At 28.1% G+C, this 26818-nt stretch overlaps 2 protein-coding genes across 2 annotated transcripts; one reads left to right on the forward strand and one right to left on the reverse strand.

Moving 5' to 3' along the window:
* Positions 1-13642: 13642 nt before the first annotated feature.
* Phum_PHUM495260 (uncharacterized protein) lies at positions 13643-15750 on the forward strand (the record flags this gene model as incomplete). Its single annotated transcript, XM_002430651.1, has 3 exons — positions 13643-14429; positions 14512-14780; positions 14869-15750. 3 exons carry the CDS (start codon positions 13643-13645, stop codon positions 15748-15750), a joined length of 1938 nt encoding a protein of 645 aa, XP_002430696.1.
* A 1083-nt stretch (positions 15751-16833) lies between these two features.
* Phum_PHUM495270 (proto-oncogene receptor tyrosine protein kinase ret, putative) lies at positions 16834-21397 on the reverse strand (the record flags this gene model as incomplete). Its single annotated transcript, XM_002430652.1, has 12 exons — positions 16834-17528; positions 17629-17758; positions 17891-18041; positions 18131-18320; positions 18404-18663; positions 18749-18854; positions 18930-19130; positions 19243-19415; positions 19524-19733; positions 19817-20178; positions 20287-20384; positions 21361-21397. 12 exons carry the CDS (start codon positions 21395-21397, stop codon positions 16834-16836), a joined length of 2613 nt encoding a protein of 870 aa, XP_002430697.1.
* Positions 21398-26818: the final 5421 nt, after the last annotated feature.

Below are 26818 nucleotides of genomic sequence, written 5' to 3' on the forward strand. Positions count from 1 at the left end.
GACGTGAAGGTCCGACGAGTAGGCGGAGATTCGTTTTTATTTTTATATTCTTAAAACGTATCTAAAAACTTGACCTCTTTGCTTCTCCAGTCCAGGTTTTTAAAAACTATTTTTTTTTTTATTATTATTATTAAATTTCTTTAAAAAAATTTATTTCGAACACTTTTTAAAACCCCCTCCCCTCCCTCCCTGTCCCACTCCCCCAGTTATTATTATTATTTTTAAAATTGAGAAAACGAAACGCGCGCTCTGAGACACAAAACGTGTTTCCCTCAATAGAAACAGCAGAAAAAAATTTAATTCGTGAGCAAAAAATTAGAACAACAAACAAACAAACAAACAAACAAACAAGCAAACAAACAGTTAAGTGGTGATGATAATAATGAGTCGAACAATCGATGATTTCGAATCGTCGTAAAAAAAATTCGTACGAAAAACCACGACAAACAACCGGAAAGAAATAAAATTACAAACAAACAAGCAAAAAAAAGTAAAATTTCGTTTAATAATAATAATAATAATAATAATAATGCCAACAAACAAACAACTTTTTGTTGTTGTTTTTGGACGTTTGCTGGAGAAGGTAAAAACTTGGAAAATCGTTTTTGGACCGTTTTCAATTTCATACGAACAAGTCAAAAAAAAAAAAAAAAAAAAAAATTAATAAAAAAAAAGGGATAATAAAAAAAATTTATTAATAATAAATTACTCCCGGTGATGATGATGATGATGATGATGATAATAATAATAAAATACCGACAAACAAACCAACAAACAACCGACGTTTTGATCGTAGCACGTTTGTTTGTCACAAATTAATAATTAATATCCCCGCAATTATGTAAATAATTTTAAATTCCGATATTAATTAAAATCAATTACAATTATTTTAAATCGTTTCGTGTTTTCCATAATAATAGTAATAATAATAATAATAATAATAATAATAATGATAATAATAATAATAAATTACGGGTTATTAAATTGTTTTTTTTTTTTAACGACATTTTTTTTTTAAATTTCGTATCACGAAAGATTTCAAATTAAATATAATTATTACCAAAAAAAAAAAAAAAAAAAAGAAAGAAATTTTTTTTTGGCTCTACGTCATCGATAACGCATAATAATAATCGTAATAATAATAATAATTATTATTATTATCGTACAAACAAATGTGTGACGACATAAATGACGTAGAAGTTTTTTTTGCGAAGGAGATAAAATCTTCGGTTAGAGTTACTCTAACGTTTTGTTTTGTTTTGTTTTGTTTTCGGAAAATTTATCGTGGCACTAGACGCGCATCGTAATTTTTAAAAAAATAAAAAAATAAATAAATCGATAACGTGTATATATCATTAATTAATTTTTTTCTTTTCTTATTGATTAATGTAATGTTAATAATGTCAGGGCTAACAACGCTTGAAAAATAAAAATAAAAAAAATTTTTTTTGGTTCGATTACTCGAAGGTACGAAAAGGTTGTTCGGGGTTAAAATTCGAGTGGAGAGGAGGGAGTTACAGAGGGAAGAAGAGGAAGTAGGGAGAAAGGGAGGAGTAATTAATAAACGAATTAAAAAATTAAATTGACGAAAAATATCGACATTATACATTTTTTTTTTTTGGGAAAAAAATTAACGGCAACCCTGACCCGTATGAAAATATTAATAATAATGAAAATAATAATAATAATAATAATAATAATAATAATAATAATAATAATTTTTTAATTTTTCTTCATTTTTTGTTTTTGCCAAAAAAAAAAATACCACAACCGTTAAATATTAAAAAATTTTTTCATAGTAACCGCCATTGTTTTTACTAATACCAAAAAGAAAACCATAATAATAATAATAATAATGATAATAATAATAATATTGATAATAATAATAATAATAATGATAATAATAATGATAATAATAATGATAATAATAATGATAATAATAATAATAATAATGATAATAATAATGATAATAATAATAATAATAATAATGATAATAATAATGATAATAATAATTGAATTATCCGAGGTGTGAAAATTTTAATTTTTTTTTTTTTTTTTTTAAATTTCAGTTATAACCTTGAATACATCGAACAGGTTTAATTTTTTTTTTTACTTTTTTTTTTTTTTACAAAAGTTGGCTAGACTGTACGTACACACGCACACATGCGTGTAGGTGCATACACACACACACACACGCACACACGCACAAAAAATATTAATTAAAATTTTAAAAAAATTAATAAAACGAGTCGGCCATTAATAAGATTAACCTTAAAATGACTCCGCCCTATTATCTACACTTATTTCATGCCTCATGGGAAAAAAAAATTTATTATTATTATTATTATTATTATTATTATTACCGTTTTTTTTTTGTATGTGTAATTTAAATAGGTAATGATGATAATGATGATGATGATGATGTTTAATAATAATTTAATTAAATTTAAATAAGTTTATTTTAAAAACAATGCGAAACTAAAAAAAAAAAACCACGTGGAATTAACAATAATGCATACATACGCATAAATAAATGAAAATTTTTTAAATTTAAATATGGCGGATATTTTTTTTTGTTCACTACCACAACAATTGTTTACTGTTTTCATATTTTTTTATAAATAATATGTATTAAAAATTTAAATAATAATTAAAATTTTTTTTTTATTTTATTTAATTCGAATGAATCGAGTTTGCAATGATTTAAATAAAAATTTTTTTTTTTTTTAATAAAACAATAAACAAAAATGCTTTTGTTATTATTATTATTATTATTATTTACAATAATGATATGTGAGAATTAAACAAAAAAAAAGAAACAAAAAAAAAAAATTAGCGTAATCACATTATTATTATTATTATTAATTAAATTATTTCGTGTGTGTGTATATTCGAAACGAAAACAGACAAACAACAAACAATCGAAAACGTTATTATTATTATTATTATTTAGAATTATTTAATGACGAAAATAAAATAAAAAACGTTATTTAACGCATATATATATATATATATATATATAAAAGCAGAAGAAAAATATTAACAAACGTTCGATTCGTAGCTCACGATTTTTTTTTTTTTTTTTTTTTTTTAAACGTGAAATGAAATTTAAAAAAATTAAACGATTCAATCGTGAATTTAATAAATAAGCGCCATTTTAAAATTTTTTTATGACGTCCCGATCGAATCAATCACGTGATTAAAAATTTTTTTTACTCTAATGGAAAACACGTTACTTTTTCAATGTATTACTACGTAGAAGGGAAAGGTCTGAAAATTATTTAAAAAAACGGTTTTAATGATAATAATATTGAGAACCTTTCGTATCCGTTCCGTTAATTATTATTATTATATTATGACGTAATCATTTTTTTTTCTACGTAAAAAAATAGAACGTTTGAAAGAAAAAAAAAAGGAAAAAATTACGATTCGTATATTAAATTGATTAAAATCTATTTTGATTTAATTTACAAGTAATTTAAACAACAACCGACAGGTAAAAATAAATTTTTTTTCTCTACCTTTCTCTTTTTTTTTTTTTTTTACGTAAGCTAAGGCCGAATATTTTATGTACCCTTTCACCCCCCTCCCCTCACTTTTGTATTTTTATCCCTTCTCCCGTCTCCTCCCCCTCCACCCTAAGTCATTCCCATTCGTTTTTCATCTAATTAACTCTTCTAAATTTACGTTACCATTTTAATTAAATGTAATTTATTACAGGACCGATTTTTTTTTAAAATAATTTTATTATCATTATTTATTTAGGAATGATACCGGAGAGACGAGATCAATAACCTTTAATTTTTCGAGTATTAATTCGATACTAAAAAAAAAAAAAACTTAACGATTACGATCCTTACCGTTTACCCAAATTATTTTTATCATCATCATCATCATTATTATTAAAAATTTTGTAATTTTTTTTAACGTGTAAATTTCCGTTCGGTAATTATTATTATCATATCATCCAATAATAATAACGATAATAATAATGATAATATATACATATAATTTTTAAGGAAAGATTTTAAATCCGGTTCGTATTTAAAGAAATTATTCGTTAAAACGTTCGTTGATAATTAATAGATTAAAACTCATTACGACGACAACAACAACAACAACAAAAAAAGAAAGTTTCGTTTGTTGTTTGTTACCGTTCTAAATTCATAAAGTAAAAAAAAAAAAAAAAAAGTAACGAAATCATCCGACACAAAAAAAATAAAAAGTATTAATTACGTGCATGAAATTGTTGTTGTTGTGGTTGTTGTTGTTATTCTCGGTGAGAGTTTCAACAATGCCAAGTAGTATTATTATTATTATTATTATTAAAATAACTGCTACCCGATCATTCGTGCGACATAATAATAATACTTTATAAAACGAATCACGTGAATCAACGGTAGTGATAATAATAATAATAAATATTTTAATACGATTGCGATATGTAAAAAAATTTATTTATGTGTGTCAAAAAAATTTAAAAATTCTTTTACAATTCTTTTTTTTTTGTGTTCCATGACGAAAAATTAAACGTATCGAATGGATAGTATCGATCATCGATATATCGATCAATCGATTAATCGATTTAAAAAATTTTTTAAAAAACTATGTCGTCGCAGGAGCGTAAAGAGAGAAATTTAAATTTTTTTGTTTCTTTCTTTTCGACAAAAACCGGTTCGTGTTTGAAAATTTTATAAAAGGTAAAACGAACGCGTACGCATGCACGCACGCACGAACGCCACCAAAATAATAATAATAATAATAATAATTAAAAAATTTTAATTGATTGAAATTTTAGCGTTTGATGGAAAAGTAAGTAGTCGGGGGGTTTTTCTTTTTTCCTTTTTTTAATTATCATTACTTGTTTTTACAAAAAAAAAATTTATGAATGCCCCTAAAATACAAATAATAATAATAATAATGATGATGATGATGATGATGATGATGATAATAATGATAATATTAACCGAATTCTTTCTTTATAATTTTACTACACGTTTTGTAGTTTTGTGCCTACGAGGCGATTAGCACCATATTTGAATTTTTTTTTTTTTTTTAAAACACTTTTGTTTATAAAAAAAAACTAGTTCGATTTAAAAAATAACTAGTTTTTTTTTTTTTGTTAAATGTATGTTTTTTTATGTTTAAAAAAAAAAAAGAAAAAAGAAAAGCCGACGCGGAAAATTTGATTGATTTGTCAAATAATTGAAAAATTCCTTTTTAACATTAACGGGAAAAAAATTATTATTATTAAAAATTTAATGACGATATCAATCCACTCTCTCTCTCTCTCTCTCTCGCGATTATTGATAAAACGTTAAAATTTTCGTGAGTGATAACAACACATGCAAAAACTCTCTCGACGATCCGCCATTTTGTTATTATCTTTTCTATATATAAAATTTGTTTTTTTTTTTTTTTAAACTGGATCAAAATGGCGTCGACCGGAATTGACGAACTCATTTGTAATACGAGAACCAACGAATTAATCTCTTATTCAAATTCTTTTTTCGAGAAAAGAAAGAGAGAGAGAGAGGGAGAGAAATTTTATAAAATGAAACGAACGAACGTATTTTTTTTTTTTTTTGTAAAATCCCGTTCGATGTAAAAAAAAAAAAAAACGTTCGTAACTCTAATCGATGACCAAACGTAAAACGACCGTCGGAAAATTTTTTAAATTTTCTTTTCGATTTCCAACGTTTATTATTATCATTATTATTATTAATAAAAAAACAAAAGTTAATTAATTATGAATGGAAGGGGGAAAGAATTTTACGATTGTTTTAAAAAAAAAAAAATTCATGAATGATTGAAATGAAGAATTCATTCATTCATTCAATCCTTACAGAAGAAAAAAAATTTTTTTTTTATTGCTTGTAAAGAAATAATAATAATAATAAACGAGAATAGATTTGCTTGTAAATTTTTTTTTTTTTTTTATTAGGAAAAAACATAATTTATGTTTTGTTTTGTCAACAGCAATAACAACAACAACAACAACAATAATAATAATAATAATCTTTTGTTAAAGTAAAAAAAAATTCTAAACATCGCGAGAAAATTTTCATTTGTTTCTCTCCAGTTTAAACTTTTTTTTTTATTATCAATATCATTGCAATCATCATCATCATCATTATCATCATCATCATCATCATCATCATCATCTTTCTTACACAGGAAATTAAGGGAAAAAAGAAGCAGAAGAAAAATTAAAATCATTTAAATTGATTGAGGAGAAGGAAAAACTTAAGTAATTGATAGTTGAAAATAATTATTCGGATGATAAAAAAAAAAAAAATTTTTTTGTTCATTTCGGTTGTAATTTATTATCATTATCATCATTATCGATAATAATAATAATAATAATAATAATAATAATAATAATAATAATAATAATGATAATGATTTTTTATAAAATGAAAAAATTTTTTAACTACCCATCGATTTAATAAATAAAATTTTTTTTTTTAAAAAGCATAGTAATAATGATTTTTTTAATGGTTTAAAATTATTAAATTTTAATTTTTTTTTTTTTTTTGTTATTAATCGAAAACTTTCTTTTTTTTTTTCGTTTTTAATTTCCCCCTCCCTTCCTTCCTCTCTTTCTCTTTCTCTCTACCCCTCCCCTTCTCTCTACACCCACCTTCCTCTCACCTCAATCTATATCTTTCCAGTAAAAATTGTTTTTCTGGTTTTTGTAGGTGGGAAATTACGTAATGGGGATTAAACGCGTAATCGAATTTAAAAAAAAAAAAAAAAAAATTTTTTTTTTTTTTGATTTTTAGGTGACTTGCGTAAAAAAAATAAAAATTTTTTTAATTTTCAATTTTTTAAAAACATTTTTTAACGATCGATTAAAATATTTAATAATGTTTCTCTCTCTCTCTCTCTCTCTCTCTCTATTTCTCTATCTTTTTCTCTTTTTCTGCGTATATTTCTCTATATTTCCCTATTTTTCTTTCCATTTCTCTATCTTTTTCTCCATTTCTCTTTTTCTTCATCTATCTACCTCTTTCTTAATACTTCTTTCTCTTTCCCTTTCTCTATCTGTCTATCTATCTCTCTCTCTATCTATTTACCTATTTATGTTTTTCTGTATTTCTCGCCATTTATCTCTTTTTCTCTATCTATCTAATTATTTCTTTTCCGTATTTCTCTGTCTTTTCCTTACTCTATCTGTCTATCTATCTCTTTCTCTTTCTCGGTATTTCTCCCTGTCTTCCTCTCTTTTTCTCTATACATCTATCTATCTATCTATCTATCTATCTATCTATCTATCTATTTACCTCTTTCTTTCTCTTTTTCTCCATTTCCCTCATTCTCACATTTTCCTTTTTCTCTCTCTCTCTCTTTTTCTCCATCTATCTATCTATCTGTCTACCTCTCTCTCTCTCTCTTCCTCTCTATTTCTCTGTATTTCTCTCTCTCTCTCTCTGTTTCGTCAAGTAAAATAAATCCGTGCAACCATTTTCAATCGTGTTCCGTTTAGGAATCTTAAATCGCTGGAGAAAAAAAAAGGAAAAGAAAACCACGTGTCAACATTTTATTATTATTATTATCATTTCATTGAAAATTCGTTTCAATTCCAAAAATTATTTTTTTTTCAAGCCAAATTTTTTTTTCAAATGTAAAACACGCTGCGATGTGGATTTTAACCGACGCCATTTTCCTTTTTATTTATTTATTTATTTATTTTTTATTATTATAAAGGAATCGGAATTTTTAAAATGTTTATGCTCTCATCGCATTTACCTTGTTTTCCATTTAAAAAAAAAAAATATTTTATTAATTTTATTATCATTATTAATAATTTTTTAAAAAAAAAAAAAAAAATGTAAAAACCTGTTTTTGCAATTTTGACGTCGTTTAATTTGATTCGTGGTAAACTCACATCATAAACTACTCTGTAGCATATAACCTTCGAACGCCTGTCACATTATTATTATTATTATTATTATTACCCTTTAATTTTTTTTTTTATTAATTTAACACTAATAATAACCGAAACCGGGGGGGGGGGGAGAAGGAAACTTACTGTGTCGTCTTGTTAGGTTCGAAGCGTAATTATATTACCGTAATAAAATAAAACAAAATGAAATTATTACCGTGTTAATTTTTTTTGTTGCGAAAGCATAATAATAATAATAATAATAATAATAAAAATCACGCGACGGTTTTTTTGCCTCTCTAACGCCATAATACTGTTATGGAAATGTGTGCGCGTGTGCGCGTGCGCGTGATAACGTTTTTTTTTATCATTTAAAAATTATAGTCATCCATCGATAGAATAAATTAATTTTATATTATTATTATTATTATGGAAACGTAATATTTTCCCCCTTCAACTTATTTCTTATTTTAAAACTTTAGAAACTGTTACGTAATTAAAACTATTATTATTATTATTATTATTTACGACGAAGATAATAATAATTAAATTAATGATAAGGATTGATGAGTTATTCTTGTGAGGAAAAACTTCGCTGGAATTTCGATTAAAATGGAACGGAAAGGATTTGACCGAATTTTATCACAATTTTTTCATTCAAATTACTCGAGAGATTCGCGATTGTTTACGACAAACAAACAAAACAAACAAACAAACAAACACGAATCGTTCGATCAAGCTCACCTTCGAACCGAAAATTTTAATAAAAAACAATTCTAAGAAATTAATTATTAGAAATTTAATTAGCGATGGAATTCCAAAAAAAATAGAAACACGACAAACAATTTGTCGACGGCAACAAACAAACAAATAAACAAACACGCGCGGTAGAAAATTAAACAAAAAAAAAAAATTTCCAGGGATTAAATAATGCATATATATATATATATTTATATTACAGAAGAAGAAGATTCTGGAATTAAAAATGTTGACATTTTTCGAAGAATACGTAATTTACATTTAATAATAATAATAATAACGATAAAGTATATAAAATACAAAATGGCGGAAATGGTATAAAAAAAAAAAAATTGTCTTACGTAATAAAACGTTGACAAATATAAAAAAAAAAAATTTTTTTTCTTTTTCTCCAGCTTAAATTCAGTTGAAAAAAAACAAGTTTTGGAAATTTCTTGTTGTTTAATTGACATAAGCCGCCGGTTTATTATTATTAATATCATTATTATTATTATTATCATTTCGTAAATGTATATATAAAACCGGCATTAAAGTGTAAAAAAAAATTCCAGCGTATAAAATTCAATGAAAAATTATTATTATTATTTTCATCCTCCATATTTTTTTATTAACGTTAATCGAACGCGCCATTTTTTTTTATTTTTTTTTATTTAACGATCACTTCAAGTACGACAAACGAAACAAAAAAAGAAATCGTCTGCTTTTTTTTTTTTTTTTCGTCTGCTCCTTTGTTATTATTAATAAAATCGTGTTTCGTTTCTCATAATAATAACAATAATAATAATATCAATGATAATAATACTCTCGACGGTATTCATTACCATACGCGTAATGAAATCCTTTGCCTCCCCTCTCCCTCTTCCCATTTGCCCCCTACCCCGCGCCCCCCCAAATTTTTCCCATCGAAAATTAATTTTTGGTTTCGAACTTTAATTTTTTTGATGATGATGATAATAGTTACCGAGTAATTATCGTACATGCGGAAATGAGTTTTTTTTCTTTTTTTCTAAATAAATGTTTAGCTTATGTAATTTGTGTAAAGATGGCCGAAATTATTGAAAGATATAAAAAAAAAAAAGCCGGGGGTAAAAACCCTTTGGCAAAGGCGTTGAAAATAATTTTCATTCATTCCTGAATTTTTTTTTTTTTTTTTTAAATAATAACAACAACAACAACAACCGGGGGTTTTTGTTTTTTTTTTTTTTTTTTTGTTTCGAGTGGGAGTGTTTTATGTTTGTTTGCTTCCACGTCTATATAATAAATTATTTTTTTTGAAACAATTTTTGCAATGATCGTATTTTAATAATAATAATAATAATAATAAAAAGGTTCCATTCTATAAATCGTATCCCTTTTAAAACACCACACGAACCGATTATAAACAACAAACACGCAAACGAATAAAACAACCACAACAACAAAAACGTGATAAGGTAAAAAAAAAAAAAAAAAAACAAAAATTTTCCCGACGACATTTTGTTTTGTTTGGACGAATGATAAATGCTATGACAAAATATTTAAATGGGTGGCAATGTCATGAATAATATAAAAATCGGTACACGGTTTTAAAAAAAAAAAAAAACAACCAACAACAGAGCGACAAACAAACGCAAACAAACATGTACACAAACACACACACGCAAACATGTTTTTATTTATTTTGTTTTTTAAAAAAAATTATTTAAATAATTAATAATTATAAATCATTCAATATATATATATATATATATATATATATATTTATATAAATAAAACATTATTATTATTATTATTCGTATCGCGATTATATTTATTAATGTCTTGGCGACAAACAACAACCGACAATCCAACAAAGTTTCCGCTAAGCTAAGACGACGAGGACGACCACGCACGCAACATTCGAATTCAATTTTTAATTTTTTTTTTTTTTGGAACACAAAAGAAACAAAAAAAAAGAAGGTTAAAGATTTTTTTTTGTTTGTCGGTTGTTGGTTGTTTGGGAGGAGTAATGATTGTAATTTTTTGTTTTATTATTATAAATCCGGTTAAATATGTCGAATCCACATCGCGTTTATGAGAAAATTTTTTTCAATACTTTTTTTAAAGATCTTTAATTATTGATGATGTCATAAAATTCTCTCGTATAAATAATAATGAAAACAACAGAACAACCAAAAACAAAACAAACGTAAATCATTATGTTTTCCGAACAAACAAACGAACAAACAAAAAAAAACACGCGAAAGTGTTATCATTTATTTATTGATTGCAATAATACAAAAAAACGATGCGAAATTTAAAAAAATAAAAAACCGTTTTGAAAAAAAAAAAAACATTTTTAAATCCCTATTGTTGTTTGTTGTTGTTTGTTAAAAAACAAACACTCCGTTTGTTCAAAATTCATTCATTCATTATATTTTCGTGATTGATATGATGAATTTTTTTTTTTTTTCAAAAATAATCAGATCGTGAAAATAATAAAACAATTCGTTTTTCGAAATTTTAAAAAAAATTATCAACAAACAAAATTTTCACCAAAACAACCGACAAACAACCGACGGCGCGATAAACCGAAACCGAAAACCCAAGCAAAAAAAAAAAAAAATTGGAAAACTTTAATTACTTATTTTAAAAATTAAAAGAAAAGAATATATATAAGTAAACATTACCTCGGGGTTAAGGACAACAACCACAACCACAACTACAACAAACAACAACAAGTACAAAACGTTTATCTGTTTTAAATTAAAAAAAAAAAAACGGGAAGAAATTTTTATAAAAAAAAAAAAAAAAAAAAAAAAAAACTCCCATCGGCAAGGCAAGTTAAATTTCATTTTTTTTAACAACAATATTTTGTATTAAATACTTTTACTCTTATATACAAACGATTTTCTATTTAAAAACATTTTGTACTTGTTGTTGTTTGTTTGTTTGTTCTTTGTTTGTTCGTTTGTTGAATGTTTAAAAAACGCACAAAAAAATTACATCATAACTTTCGATATTTTAAAATAATAAAACGATAAAATATAAACGAGAAAAAAAAATTTTTTTTTTCTTTTCAATTTTTTTTTTTTTTTTTTTTTTTTTCGATTAAGGATTAAACGTTATTAATTATCATTATCATTATTAATATTATTATTATTAAAAACTCGAAAGCGTGATAAATAATAATAATAATAATAATAAATGTTAATTGTTATTTAAGCAATATTTTAAAGAAAAAAAAAGTCGTTTTTTCCTTTTTTTCCTTTCTTTCTTTTGGTAGAAATATATATATAAAAAAAAAAAAAACTTACCGATAGTATCCTTATCATCATCATCATCATCATCATCATTATTATTATTTCTCTTCTGCTTGTGTAAAGTAAATGTTAATCCTTTCGATATTAATCCAAATTAATGAGATTTTGAGTTGAAAAAAAAAGTATCACACGCGCACTAACTCACTCACTCACTTACTTATAACACAAAAACTTTTATATTTTCTTGGGGGGCGCGGGGGGGGGGGTCAGCGTTAAACTTTAGTTTAATTAAATAATAATAATAATAAAAAAAAATTACACTCCCGAATAAATCGATCGAATTGTATTAAATTAATACAAAAATTAAACGTTGGCCATATTGAATTTCACATAATACGATCGATATTCAAATTATCGATTTTTTCACTTTACACGGAGAGGAGAGAGGGGAGAGGGGCGGCCGAGGGGGTTTAAACAAATAATTTAAACAATTTTTCGGTTATGTAAACGTGACGCGAATATTTAATTATTATTATATCCCTCTCCGAGTTTTTTTTTTTTTTTTTTTTTTTTGTTAAAACGTTAATTTTTAAATATTTAAAATATCACTCGAGAACAATTCACAATTCACGATTGACAAAAACTTTTAATTTATCACCACAAAATTCCGTTTTTTTTAAAATTTTCCCGCAAAAAAAAAAAAAAATTTAAAAAAATTTAAAAATATTAAAACAAAAAAAAAAAAACGGTTTTTTTTTTTCTCTCTATAAACGCGCGTTCGTTTTCACTATTCGATTGTTGTAACACAACTGGAGAATAAAAAAAAAAAAAAAGAAAAAAGTTTTAATCGACCGTGTATAACTCGAATAGGTCTTATAAAAGTAAAGGTGAATCGATGAAGTATATCCGCTGGAAATCCAGGTTTCTTTCTTTTTTTTTATATTAAAATTGTTGTTCAGGTACGAGTCAACTCGTGTAAAAGTTAAGCAGACGTTACTCAAGTGTGGTGCCATCTATTAGTATATTTATTAATCTTTTTCTTACGACACGTCGATACCCGTTTTTATTATTATTTAGTATTATTATTATTATTATTTGTTATTTGATTGTTTTAAATCGATGTTTAATAAACGATGTATTTTAAATTTCTTTTTTAAATATATATTTATATATTTATTTATTTATTTAAATACCGAATGTTTTTCATTTAAATCCCGACCGGATGATTTTGTTTTGTTTTTGTTTTTTTCCCCAATTCAAAATGGCGGGAATATCTGTGGCACCAGAACGATTTGCAGAGATACTACCGCTCCTAGCGGATAAATTATAAGATGTCAAGGATGCCATAAGCTTATAAGCCTCATTGAATACTTAAAATAAAAATGTATCGTCGTGGATTATTATTTATAGAATTTAAATATGTTGTCATTTTAAATTGTCGTAAAACGAGTATGTTACATAATAAGTTAAGTGTAAAGTAATACGTGTTTTCATTTTGTTAATAAAAAAAAAAAAAAAAATGAAGGAAGAAACTATATTTAAAAATCGCTTGATCATTTCCTTAAAAAAAAAAAAAATTGAAAAAAAATAGAAAAATAGTGAAAAATGTAGTTCTTTGAAGAAATTATTTACACGCGTTGTTGAGAAAGAAAGACAGAGAGAGAGAGAGAGAAAGACAGGAAGGGAGGTATTCACAATGTTTTATTCCGCAATATTCGAGTGGAAAACATTGTTATTGTTTGTCTCAATTTGTTTAAAAGCAAATTTTATACATATGATTTCTCATCAAAGCCATTTGTGCGAGGCCATGGATATGTCTTGTGGTACGGGTAATTGCGACGAATGTCAAATGAAATATTACAAACTCAATTCGACAGATTGCAGAGATTTACCATTTACACAAGAATCGAATGCTCAAGATGAAAACCTTGGAACGGTTTACATTGAATCTTACTTGAATAATTTTTTATCATACAAACAAACCGGATTCAATCTATCCTTCCCGGACATCAAATGGAAAAAAATGAAATACAGATTCAAACAAGAGGGTAACGACATGAAAAACACATGCAGGGAATTTCAACTGTCTGAAAATTCAACTGTTAAAAATATTTTTTACGATTGCCTTTGGTCAAACGAAACATACGAGGGTAAAACGTTTAGTTTCGAATATGAAGCTAGGAAAAATGATGATGTAGTGTATAAGAAATTTCTACTCAAAGTCCCGCTGGCTAAAAACATTGATGAAACAACAGATTTGTCACATTGGGAAATTTTCATGTACACTGAAGTCAATAAAAGTCTATTCGGACCCACAACGTTTTCCCTGCATTGGCAACCTCTCCCGAAACGATTTTCAGTGAACGCATACAATGTGTCTGTGTTTTCAAACAAATCAGGTTTCATGGAAATTATATTTTCTACCAACATAACCTGTTACAGTACAAAAGACTGTAAATACATTTATGAAAAATGGTATGGAAATATACAATTCGGTGTTCAACCCATGTGGTGTAACGGCTGTGAATGTACAATGACTAAAACAAATACTTTTCAATTGGGTAAATTAATTTTTCCTTTGTGTTATTATTATTATTGGCAAATGATCACAGGAGAGAAATCAAATTTTTTTTTTTTTTTCAGGGGGTGAAAGTTCGCAACCTTTACTCATTGGAATTGTCTCAATCACACTACTTATTCCCGCTTTCATTTACCTTTTGTTTCTCCTGAGAAATTATTTCATAATCAAAGCGAAAAAATGGATGTACCCTGTTCCCAAATTACTAGTTATATTCACGCCGTCCATTAGTTCTCATGCCAATGTCGTTTTGGCATTGGTCGAATATTTAAAAACATATTGCAACATAGAACCATTGGTTGATGAATTACACATATTTCATTCTAAATCAAGGGTAAGTCGTTGAATTAATTCAACGGCGTTCATTATCATTATTAATTTGCCAACATTTTGTTAAAATGTGTGTTTGTTTCAATTTCCAGGATCCTTTTAGGTGGTGCAACGAAGCATTCCAAACCGCGAATTACGTCATGGTCGTTGCTTCGCCATATCATAAAACTCTCAGAGTGACGGATTCCGTTTATCAAAACACGGACGTTCTCCTATTGCGTTTGCTACGTGAAAAACTCGCGTCCAAAGTGAAAAAAATTAATTTTTTCGTTTTGATGCTTCCGTATTGTTCGGAGGAGGACATTCCGAAAGAGGCCGTCAATTTGAAAAGGTATTCGTTTCCGAAAGACATAAACAAAATGTTGAAATTCATACACAAGGACAAATCCTCTCTCTCCTGTTTCAATCCGAACGTGAAGGGAGGGAAAAACTTTTATAAATTATTCGGTTCGAAGTTGAAAAATTCAATTGCGGAAGCTCAAATTTCTCTAACGAAAAATAAATCCGAATATGATAAAATGGTGTCGAAAACGGAAACGAAAGCGGAGACGAAAACGAAAAGGGAAAAGAATCGCGAACCGAACGAAACTCCATTGAAACCTTCTTCCCCTTCTTCCTCTTCTTCCTCTTCTTCTTCTTCCTCTTCTTCTTCTTCCTCTTCTTCTTCTTCCTCTTCTTCTTCCTCTTCTTCGAGTCCTTCGAATTTGGAACGAATGACGACGAAAATAATTTTCGATTGCGGTGTTGGTAATAATAATAAAACGAAAGAGAAAAAAAATGTTTTAGAATTAGCAGAAGAAATATTTAGCGAATTTCCCGGACGATTGGACAATTTGAATTTATCAGGGAGCGGAGGGGGAGGGGGAAGAGGTGGAGGAGGGCGTGGAGAAGAAGAAATGGAAAGTCTTATGAAAAATGATGATAAATGGTTTGTTGATAACGAACCCGTCAATTTGGATTCGTTAGACCTATGAACGTTTTTTTCTATATCAAATGTGTCAAATCTAGTCGTGCGTATAAAAAAAAAATTAATTTTTTAATTGACGTAGTAAATGTACGAACTGCCACCGTTCCCCTCCCCCCTCCTCCTACCCCTTCCCTTCCCTCCCCTTCCCCCGCCTATTTACCCTCCCCCCACACACAAAAATTTAAATCGTTCAAAAGTGTAGGGAGAGAGGGAGGGAGGGCGAGGGTTTTATAAACGGGAACGCATAAAATTTTTTTTTTTTTATTTATTATTACTATTTTTTAACGTTATCGATCGGTTATCGATTATCGATTAGTCGATTGTCGATTGTCGATTTTTTGTAAATTTATAAAATGTCGTTACGGAATTTATATGTATATATATGTATGTAAAATTTTTTTTTTCCTCGTCCATTTCGATTGTTGATCAAAATCGATAAGTTTAAACGATACGGAAATCGTTCGATTCCGTTATCGAAAACTCGAACAAACGTGCACACCCCCACACCCACACAGACACAGACACACACAATTTACTAATAATTAGTTAAATTAAATCGACGTTAATGATAATAATGATAAAAAATTTAAGTGTAAAATAAAAAATTAAAAATCGTCGTTTGTTCGTTCGTTCGTTTCCTGCCAAAACAAAACAAACACAAAACAATAATTTAATGATGATGATGATAATAATAATAATAATAATTTTTAAATGTTTATTTTTAATTGTTTTTTATGACGAAGAAAGAAAATGTTGAAACACTTTCTTTGATTACTTATTATTTGAAATAAATATAAATAAAAAAAAAAAAAAAATTATTATTTGTTTAATTTTTTTTTTTTAAATCCATGTCACGTGGTATTCCACCATTAAGAAAAAAAATTTTTTACAAAAAACATTACGGATCATTATTATTATTATTATTAATTATAATTAATTAATTTTCTGTTTTTATAATAATGAAATAGATATGTATTAAAGCAATAATATGATCGTGGGGGGGGGGGGAAAGAATGAAAGAAAGAAAGAAAGAAATGATGAAAAGGAAGAATGGGGGGGAGGGCGGGGGGCGGGGTGATCGCGTTGTTATTTACACGTCGTGGAAGGAAGGATTTTCAACGGTCGTGTCGTTAGTAAACATTTTGGGTTCTCCGGTCGGTTGAACGTAACCGTTATCTTCCATTCCGTCATTTTCGTAACGTGGCACTTGAATTAGATTTTCATTTTCGTATTTAACGTTCATAACGTTCGCGGTCGCGTCGTCGCACGAACATTCGACGTTCGGAGACGAATCGCAAACGTCGCATTTTGATTTTTCAAACATTTCGAATTTAACTTTAAATAATCCGCTTCCATTTTTTTCATTTTGCACCAGTCTTTCGTTCGACGGCAAGAACACGTCGTTTTCGTTGTCGAAATCGTTCCAAAAATCACTAAAATACGTTTTGTTTTCCACCGTTCTCGGATTGAGATCCAAATACTCTTTACCCTCACCCAACATTTCTTCGAATTTCGCGACCAAACAATTAAACGTGGGACGATGGGAGGGATTTTCTTGCCAGCACGATTTCAATATCTGATAGAGTTCGTTGGAACAATTCGGAGGTTTTTCCATTCTGTAACCCCTTTTCAAAAGGTGAAATAAATTTTGTGCTGCGATTCCCGGATACGGCGTCGCTCCCGTCGTCACCAATTCCCATAGGACGACGCCGTAACTCCAAACGTCGGATTTGGTCGTGTAAATGTGATCCGCGAGGGATTCCAATGCCATCCATTTAACCGGCACTTTTCCGTTAATTGATAAAAATAAAAAAATTATTTATTACCCCCCTCCACCATTCCCTACCCCTCCCTCTCCCGTAATAAACGTATTCGTACTACTCACCTCTTCCTTTACTCCTTTTCAAATACGTGTCATCTTCGTAAATGTCTCTCGTGAGTCCGAAATCTGAGATTTTACATATCAAACCTTCTGCCACGAGAATATTTCTCGCTGCTAAATCTCTATGCACGAGCTGGAAATGAAAAAAAAAAAAAAAACCGGGATGAATCCACGCGTTCTTTTTCTTCCAGTCAAACTGGAGAAATTTCATTATTATTATTATTTTACGACAGTTATTTGAAAAAAAAAAAAGAGTTAGAATCACCTTCATATCCGTTAAATAATTCATTCCTTTCGCAATTTGCCATGCAAATGTTAACAAATCTTTCGGTGTGACATTTTTTTCTACTCCCATGTTGTTATCATTATGATTGAGTTGTTCGATGATGGCGGCTCTGTGCTTACGAAGATAATTCCTATTTAAAAATAAATAGAATTAAATCGAAAACCTTTTGCTGGAGAAAGAGATGGAGAAAGAGGGGTAGAGAGTGAGAGTGAGAGGTACCTCAACGATCCGTGTTTAGCATATTCTATTATTATATAAACGGGTCCATCGGATTTCGTACAGGCTCCCAATAAGTGTATAACGTTCGGATGATCAATATCTTTCAACAATTGATACTCGGACATCAAATCGGATAATTCCGTTTCTTTCGCGTCGTCTTTTAACGTTTTCACGGCGACGGTCGTCGATCCTGCGTGACGAAATTTCCAAGTTACAAACATTAGCAAGAAAAGTTTTTCCGAAAAAAAAAAAACCGTTTTTCTCGCGCATTACCCGGATTTCCACCGATTCCATCCGCTTTGGCTTTGAGAACTTTTCCAAATTCTCCCTCTCCTAAAATCTCTTCGATCGTTAATCTGTACCTGGGAAATTCCCACTTCTTATCGTAGTGCTCGGATATTTCTTTTATCGTCCCGTTTTGCACGGACGGCCTTATCACGACTTCTCCGGGTCTTTCAACGTATTCTTCGTAATTTATATTTACCATGTCTTCTTTGAGCGGACGTTGATTCGAATATCTCTTTTTAATTTTCCTGCATTTTTTTTTTTAAAAAAAACGACTTTTTTTCCACGATAACAGATAACAAAAAAAAAAAATCTTTTTTAAATTATACCCACCGCCGATACGTCATGAGTAAAATGATAAAAATCCCACCGACTAGTATCATACCGCCACCGGAAATGGATAAGAGACAAACGGTACCGCAGTAATCCGTGTAAGATGCTAAAATTAATAATAATAATTATCATTATTATTATTATTAATCATCCGACACACATTTAAATTTAATTTAAAAACCTTTCACTGCGCTTATGGCTTCCCTCTGTCGGAATTCTATCGTTCCATTAAAATCTTGTTTCGTTTTACGTTTTTCGTTTTGTTTCGATGACGTTTCTAAAACGCACAAACATTTTTGCCGGTTGTCGCAGGAACAAACGCCGGTCGCGCTCGCTATACCCGGCAAATGATTTTCTTTGTTCGCCGAACCGAAAACGTATTCTTTTGACGACCAAAAAAAAAAAGAAAAAAACAATTTTATGACGTCATTCATTTTCCAAAAAAAAAAAAACAGGTACGCGTCGATCAAGAATTTTAAATAATTTTTTTTTACCCGTGCAATCTTGCGGACATGATTTTGGAAAAATAATTTCCAACGGATCGCAAAATCGATCTGGACAAGCGTTCAAATCCGGAGAACACGTTTGATAATATCTGGATAATTTTTCCGGTTCGTCATTTTCTCTCCAAAAACAACCGTGAGTCATCGTCACGTCGTTTTCAAACCTGTTCGATGATTCGACAAACAAACAAAACAAAAAATTTTTTTTTTTTGTTTTCATTCCAGTAATTTTATCCGAAATTTCATCCAAAAAAAATTTTGTTTTTAATTACTTTTTCAAGACTCCAGAAGAGACTCCGCACGTTTTTTCGCACTCGGTTTTGCTACGTTTTTCCGAACACGACGACCTTGAATTTTCATCCGTTAATTTTGGACAAACGTCTTTTCCGGTTAAAAAAATCGATTTCGTCGTATCCGTGACGTTGATTTGTAAAGTTGAAAAAAATCTGTAACCGTTCGGAAACGTTCCCGTTACTTTTATCCTGGAAAAAAAAAATACACAATGGTAATAATCGTTTGAACTGGATAAAACAAACATTCTCCAGCAAGCAAATCATTCCAGTACCTATAAACAAATTCTTTTAATAAATTTCTGTTCGAAACGTAAACAATTCCTCCGGTTTCGGTCACGTTGAAAGGACCGTTCGTCAACAAATGAAATTTCACATTTGATTTGGATAATTTTTTTCTCGCGTCACCGCTGGAGAAAGCATTTTTGCACGATGGTTCCACGACTCTCGTACCCGCGACGGATTTTTTTGATATCGTCGAATATTCTGGATATTTTACGTCGAGAGGTAAAACCACGTCGCCGTCGCCATCTTGTAAATTTTTCAATGGCATCGATATCGCCGCTGACGACTCTCTCGAAATCATCTTTTTTTTTAACTTTGTCGGCGGTTGGAAAAACGTCACATTTTCTACGTGCTGGAGAAAAAAAAAAAAAAAATTTTTTTTTTTTTTTTATTTAGTTACATTTAATATATTAAATTTTTTTTCCAGTTTTTTTTTTTTTTTTTTTTATCGTTTACTCACGGATCGATCTGGATGTTCCAAATGTAATGATGTATCGTCGATTTGAACGTAGGCGGTATATGGGAATTTAAGGGGGGCGATTTTTTTGGCCGTTATTTCTATCGAAAAAAAAAAATGATGATAATGATAATGATAATAATAATAATAATAACGAATGAAAATTTTTCATTTCGGTGAGCCGAAACCGTTTCGTGTCGTTTCGACCGACGGAAATACACCGCGATTTTTTTTTTTTTTTTTTTTTTTTTTACGCGCGAAACTTTAATCAATTTAAAATACCAAATTGGTTGTTGCCAACTTAAAAAAATTAAAAATTTTAAATTATTAATAAAAAAAAAAAAAAAAGTGAAAGAGAGAAAGAGGAAGTGAAAGAAAAGTTTGGGTCAGTTTGAAATTTCCCGTTTTTCACAATCGAAACTTTAATGGAAATCAACTCCGCTCCTTTCCCTCCCTTCCCCCCGGAAAAATAATAATAAATGTAAAGTTATATAATAAATTGGAAACTTTATTTAATGGAAAAAAAAAATAAAAATAAAAAGGGAAAATTTTGCACACGATTTTTTTTTTTTTACTTTTCCGTACGAATTAGATTTGAATCGTATAAAAATAAAAATAAAATTTTCTTTTTTTTTTTTTTGTAGTCACGCAACTTTTCCAGGTGGAATCGATTGAAAATAAAAAAAAAAAACATTTTTTTTTTCTCTCGAATTTTCGAAAACGAAAATTTAAAATAAATTTTTGCTTTCGTTCACGAAATATTTTTTTTTTCATTTTCTTCCCCCTCTTCCCCTGCCCCACTCCTTTTCCCTAAAATAATCGAAACGAAAACGATTTTATCCAAAACGACAAAACATTTTCAAAAAAATTTTTAATCGCCATTAAACAGAAAAATTTTCCTCTACCAGAGAAAGAGTTTGAAACAAAAAAAAATTTTTTTTCAAAACTTACCACATTCGTAATAAGCGGTTTCGAAAATGGTTTCTCCAGTTTTTCCCGCGCATTTTAAATTTAAATTTTCATCCGAATTATTTTTTAATGAAAATTTTAAATTTCCTTTACGTCCGCCGCCGTCACCACCACCTCCTCCTCCTCCTGGATCTTTAACTATCATTTTTCCAAGTTTGTCACTCTGGAATCATACGATAACAAAAAAAAAGAAAAATTACGTGCTGGAAAAAAACATTTTCGACCTTGAAAAATTTTTTTTTATTTATTGATTTATTACTTTAAGTCGTTCGTGACTTTTATCATCATCATCATCATCATCGTCATTTTTTCCATGAAAATTTTTTATTCATGGCGTTTCATACTTTGGAGAGCAAAAAAAAAAAAAAAATTCGCGAATCAAAGTAATTTTTATTACTCATTTAATATATAAATAATTTTTTTTATTAATTGACTGGAAAATTATTAAAGATTTGGAAAAATTTTTTTTTTCTTCTCAATTTTACTAAACATTGAACAAACGAATAAACAGACAAATAAACAAACAAACAAACAAAAAAAAATCGATATTTTTAAACATAAGCTTGCAAAACATTTTTTTTTTCTTTTTTTTTTTTTTTATTACCTTTTTATTACTCTCGTTTGTCGTTAATTTTTTTTTTTTTTGCTAAGTGAAAACAAATTAAAATTAAAACGTTTTTTCTTAATTAACCCCGTCACATTTTCAAAAAAAAGGTAAAGTAATCAGACTAAACAGGTAAACTAATCAATGATAATAAAAAACGTTTCGTTAGATTTACTTCGGGGTCTTTTTCCTCCTCTCCCCGTACCTCCCTCTTCCCCCATCTCCCCCGTCCCCTCTCCTACCCACAAATTCAAACATAAACAAACAAACAAACGATAGGTAGTGCGAGCGAGAAAAAAAATAAATAAATAAAATCCGGAAAAACCGGAAATGAACGAAAAATTAAACGTCAAATTTTTTATTTAAAATTTTCCCCATTTTTTAATCCGTGAACGTGTGATAAAAAAAAATAAAAATCGATAATCGATTTTTCGAGAGTTTTTTTAAAAATAGATTTTTTTTTTTTAAGGAAAGGCGGTGGAAAACGAAGAAGAAGAAGCAGAAGAAAAAAAAATGGCGGCGATAATTGTATTATTTTTCAAAATGAAAAAAAAAAAAATTTTGTGTGTTTGGAATTTACACGCGCACACGTATAATATATACTACGTAATAATAATTTAAATAATTAAAATATTATTCAAATTATTTTAATTATTAATTTAATTTAATAGTTCCGTCGGTCGTCCGCCATTTTGACGCATACGCACACGCACACGCAGCACACACAAAACATAAGAAATTTTACGTAAAAAATTCTTTTCAATATTAAAAAAAAAAAACGCGTTTAAATATTTTAACGTACGCAAATGAAGAAATAAAAAAAAAATATATATATACATATTATGTGATACAACGCATTCTTCGTACGTTTTATTTAATAATAATGATGATGGTGATAATAATAATAATAATAATAATAATAATAAAATTCGTCATAATAACGAAAAAAAAAATTTTTTTTCTTTTAATAAAGTTTTATGGAAAGAATTTTTCATTTAAATTGATAACATAATAATGATAATAATGATAACATTTTTTTTTATATAAATGTATACGCACGCACACGCACACGCACGCATACACACAAAAAAACTTTTCCGTCGTAGATAATAATAATAATAATAATAATAATAATAATAATAATAATAATAAAAGCCAACGGCCATAGCGTGCTGGTCACACCGGTTCCCGTACGATCACCGAAGTTAAGCAGCATCGGGCGTGGTGCAAACTTGGATGGGTGACCGTTTGAGAACGCCACGTGCTGTTGGTTTAAAAAAAAAAAGAGCAAAAAAAAAAAAAAAAAATGAGAACAAGACAAAGTAAGAACCAAAAACAAAATCTTGTTCTACGGTCGACCTGAGGCAGCTCGACGAGAATGTGAATTTCACTGCTTCTGACCCTGGCCACTCCAAAGATGTTAGTCACCGGAGCCCAGTTCAGGAGACAAATCGTTCCCATCGAATAAGACGGACTCAGGAAGACCTTCAAGAATTGATGTGGTGCTATCTTATAATAAGTGGCACCACCGAAATTCGAGTATTTGTCCCTAAGGAATCGGGTAGAAACCTCGGATAAATACTTAAAAAACTCCGACAAGTAGCCTTGTCGTGTTTAATGGTGGATAATAATAATAATAATAATAATAATAATAATAATAATAATAATAATAACGAATAAATGAAATTAAGTAATCTGGTAAGTGTAAACCCAACCATCGGATTTTTTCGTTTTTTTTTGTTTTTGCTTTTTCCCCCTCCCAACCTCTCCCTCTCCCCCACGTCAAGTCAGCCATTTTGAAATGTGATAAACAACCTTTGAGAGTGGGTTTGTGCGTGTGTGTGTCAACCTGTTTCTTTTTTTTTGTTTGTTTTTGTTTGTTTGTTGAAATCAATTTTAAAACAAAACGATATTTTTTAATTTCTACATTAATTTACACTCGAATGAATTTTCTTTGTCACAATAACAAAAAAAAAAAAATTTTTTTTTTTTGTTTTGTATTGTATTGTAAACATTTAAATTTTATTTTCACGATTGCCAACTTAAAGTGACGAAAAAAAAAATAATAATAATTTTGTTAATAATAAAAAAATTTTTTTTTTGTGCGCGTGTGTGTGTGTCGAGGTTATGTTTTTACGCCATATTGTCAAAAGGTATTAATGACGTCATCGTCATCGTCGTCGTAATTTTAAAATTCCAGATCATTCCATTCGATTGTTTGTTTGTTTTAAAAATAAGATTACGTTATTATTATTATTACCAGAGACAAACGTTTGTTTATAATGAAAACATTTGTGTAGACGACAAAAGCGGGAAGGGGGGGGAGTGAAACGAATAGAAAAACATGTTTACAAATTAACAATTAATTAAATTTTTTTTTTTTTTTAAGGTTTTATAAACCCCTTTGTAAATTATCATCATCATCATCATCATCATGGTGGAATGATAAAAAAATTACGCGAATGAAATAATAATAAGATTCCGTCTCTCTCTCTCTCTCTCTTTCTTTCTTTCCTTTTTATCAAAAGAAATTTTTATGATTTTGAAAGATAAATTTATTATTATTATTTTACAAATTTTTTCCTTTTTCCATACGCGGAATATAAATTCCAGACGAGGAAAAAAAAAAAAAAAAGAAAAACATCGACGGCAAAAAAACAAAATGGCGGACGTAAATTGAAAAATTACGGAAAAATTAAATTTTTATTTATTTATTTATTTATACGCGTGTTATTTTAACGGGTCGTTTAAAAATTTATCGCGTTTTTAACTTTTTTTTTTTTTTTTTTTGTAGAAAATTTCATTTTGTCACTCTTTCCCCTCCCCTCCTTCTCCTTCCCCTTTCGCCACTCCCCTTCCCCCTCTTTAGCCCCTCCTCCCCCGCATTTTTTTTTTCGGGAAACCGAATTTCGTCATCTGGCAAAAGCGTTTTTTTTTTTTAAAATAAAATTATCATTTTAATTTTTTCTTTTTTTTTTTCTCATTCGTTTCCTTTTTTTTCGAGAGAGAGAGAGAGAAGAAAATTTATTTTTTTTGTGACGTCACAAAGAAAAAAATTTTTTTTGTATAAAACTCACCGGATATGGAACGTCCGAGTAAGAAGATTCGAAACCCTCGTCGTTGTCGTCGTTGTCGTCGTTTTCCATGTCGAAAAATATTTCAAATTTTTTCCTTTTAATTATTTTCAATTTAAATTCTTTTAAATAATTTTCAATTCCCTTCTCCTCGCCGTCGTTATTGTTGTTATTATTATTATTATTATTATTGCTAATATTTATCGAACAATTTACGATAAATCGAATTTCCGGTTCGTTTACATTTTCCAAACCTTTTTTCGTTAACAATGACCAACCGCTAACATCGCCGTCACCATCGCCATCACCATAATTAATTTTTTTCGTTTCTAAATATTCTTCACCTGAAAATAAATAATTTTTATTATTTAACGCCGGCGCCATTTTTTATTTTATTATTATTTATTATTAATAAAATTTTTTAAAATTTAAACCACGAGAAAATAAAAGTGCAAAAATGACAACAAATTTATTTATTATAAATTAAATTCGATTTTTGGGAGTTGTTAAAAAAGTGACGTGTAAAAATGTCCTCTTTCTTCTTTTTCTTCTTCCACGTCATTTTCCACCTAATTAAAATAATTTAGTAGTATTAACGTTAACAAAATGTTTTTCCTTCGATTTTTCCTTACTTCATGTAAACGTAAATCGATACGCGACGTTACCATTTTTTTTTCTTTCGCTAATAATAATAATAATAATAATAATAAGGAAACTTTTAATTTAATTTAAACCCTTAATTTTTCACACAACCCTTAACAAGAAAATAATTAATCAAAAAAAATATATATATAGTACAGTCGCCATTTTAAAAACCCAAAAAAATTTAATTGAAAAAATAAAAAAAAGAAAAAAAAAAAGGAAAATTTGTTTGATGACGTCAAAATAAAATTTATAAATTATTATTATTATTATTATTATTATTCGCATGCACCTGAACCTATAATTTTTTTTTTTTTTTACGTCATCGAACGCGAAAATCGATAAAAAATTTTTTACTAAAATTCCTGTTGGGATATCAACAATATTCCAGAAAAAAAAGAAACTTCCGTTTTCCCTCATTTCCCCCCCCATTCCCCTCCATTTTTTACAAAAATAAAAACGAAAGAATACAATTAAAAATAATTTCCCTATTTCTCACGTTAAAAATGATAATAATAATATTAATAATAATAATAATAATAATTCAACTCTGTAATTAATTTAATTTAATTTTTTTTTCCTTTTCCTTAACTCTCTCTCTCTTTCTCTCTTCGTGAATATAATAATAATAATTTTCTTTTGGTTTCAAATGAAAAAAAAAAAAAAAAAATTTACAAAACGGCGGTTAGAAAATAATAATAATAATAATAATAATAATAATAATAATAATAATAATAAATTTATCATCCATTTTTCTTTTCTTCTTCACTTTTTTTACTTTTTCAGTTTTGTTTCGTTGGTAATCGTGACTCTGACTTTAAGAGATGTATATATATATATATTTACGTTTATGATAATGACTTCAAGAAAAGGCAACGAAAAATAATAATAATAATAATAATAATTTACCTTTTTTTTTTTTTATAACATGACAGTAAAATTTGATTGATGTTTATTCAAAACGACGACTCGTTTTTATTACCACGTCATCATAAATTAACCCCCCCTCCTCCCCCGCAAAAAAAAAAAAATCGATAATTTTTTACGTGGTAATAACAACATCCAACACAATTTTATATTTCAAATTAAATAAATAAATAAATGTGACGTCAATCGTAAAAAAAAAAAAAAAAAAAAAAAAAAATTTAAATTTTTAATTATTTTTTTTTTTTAAATATATAAATCAATTAATAATAAATGATTAATAAAAAATTATTATTAATCGATTTATACGTCAATAACAAAC

Source organism: Pediculus humanus, genomic scaffold (genome assembly GCF_000006295.1).
Source record: "Pediculus humanus corporis 1103172108265 genomic scaffold, whole genome shotgun sequence".
Lineage (NCBI taxonomy): Eukaryota > Metazoa > Arthropoda > Insecta > Psocodea > Pediculidae > Pediculus > Pediculus humanus.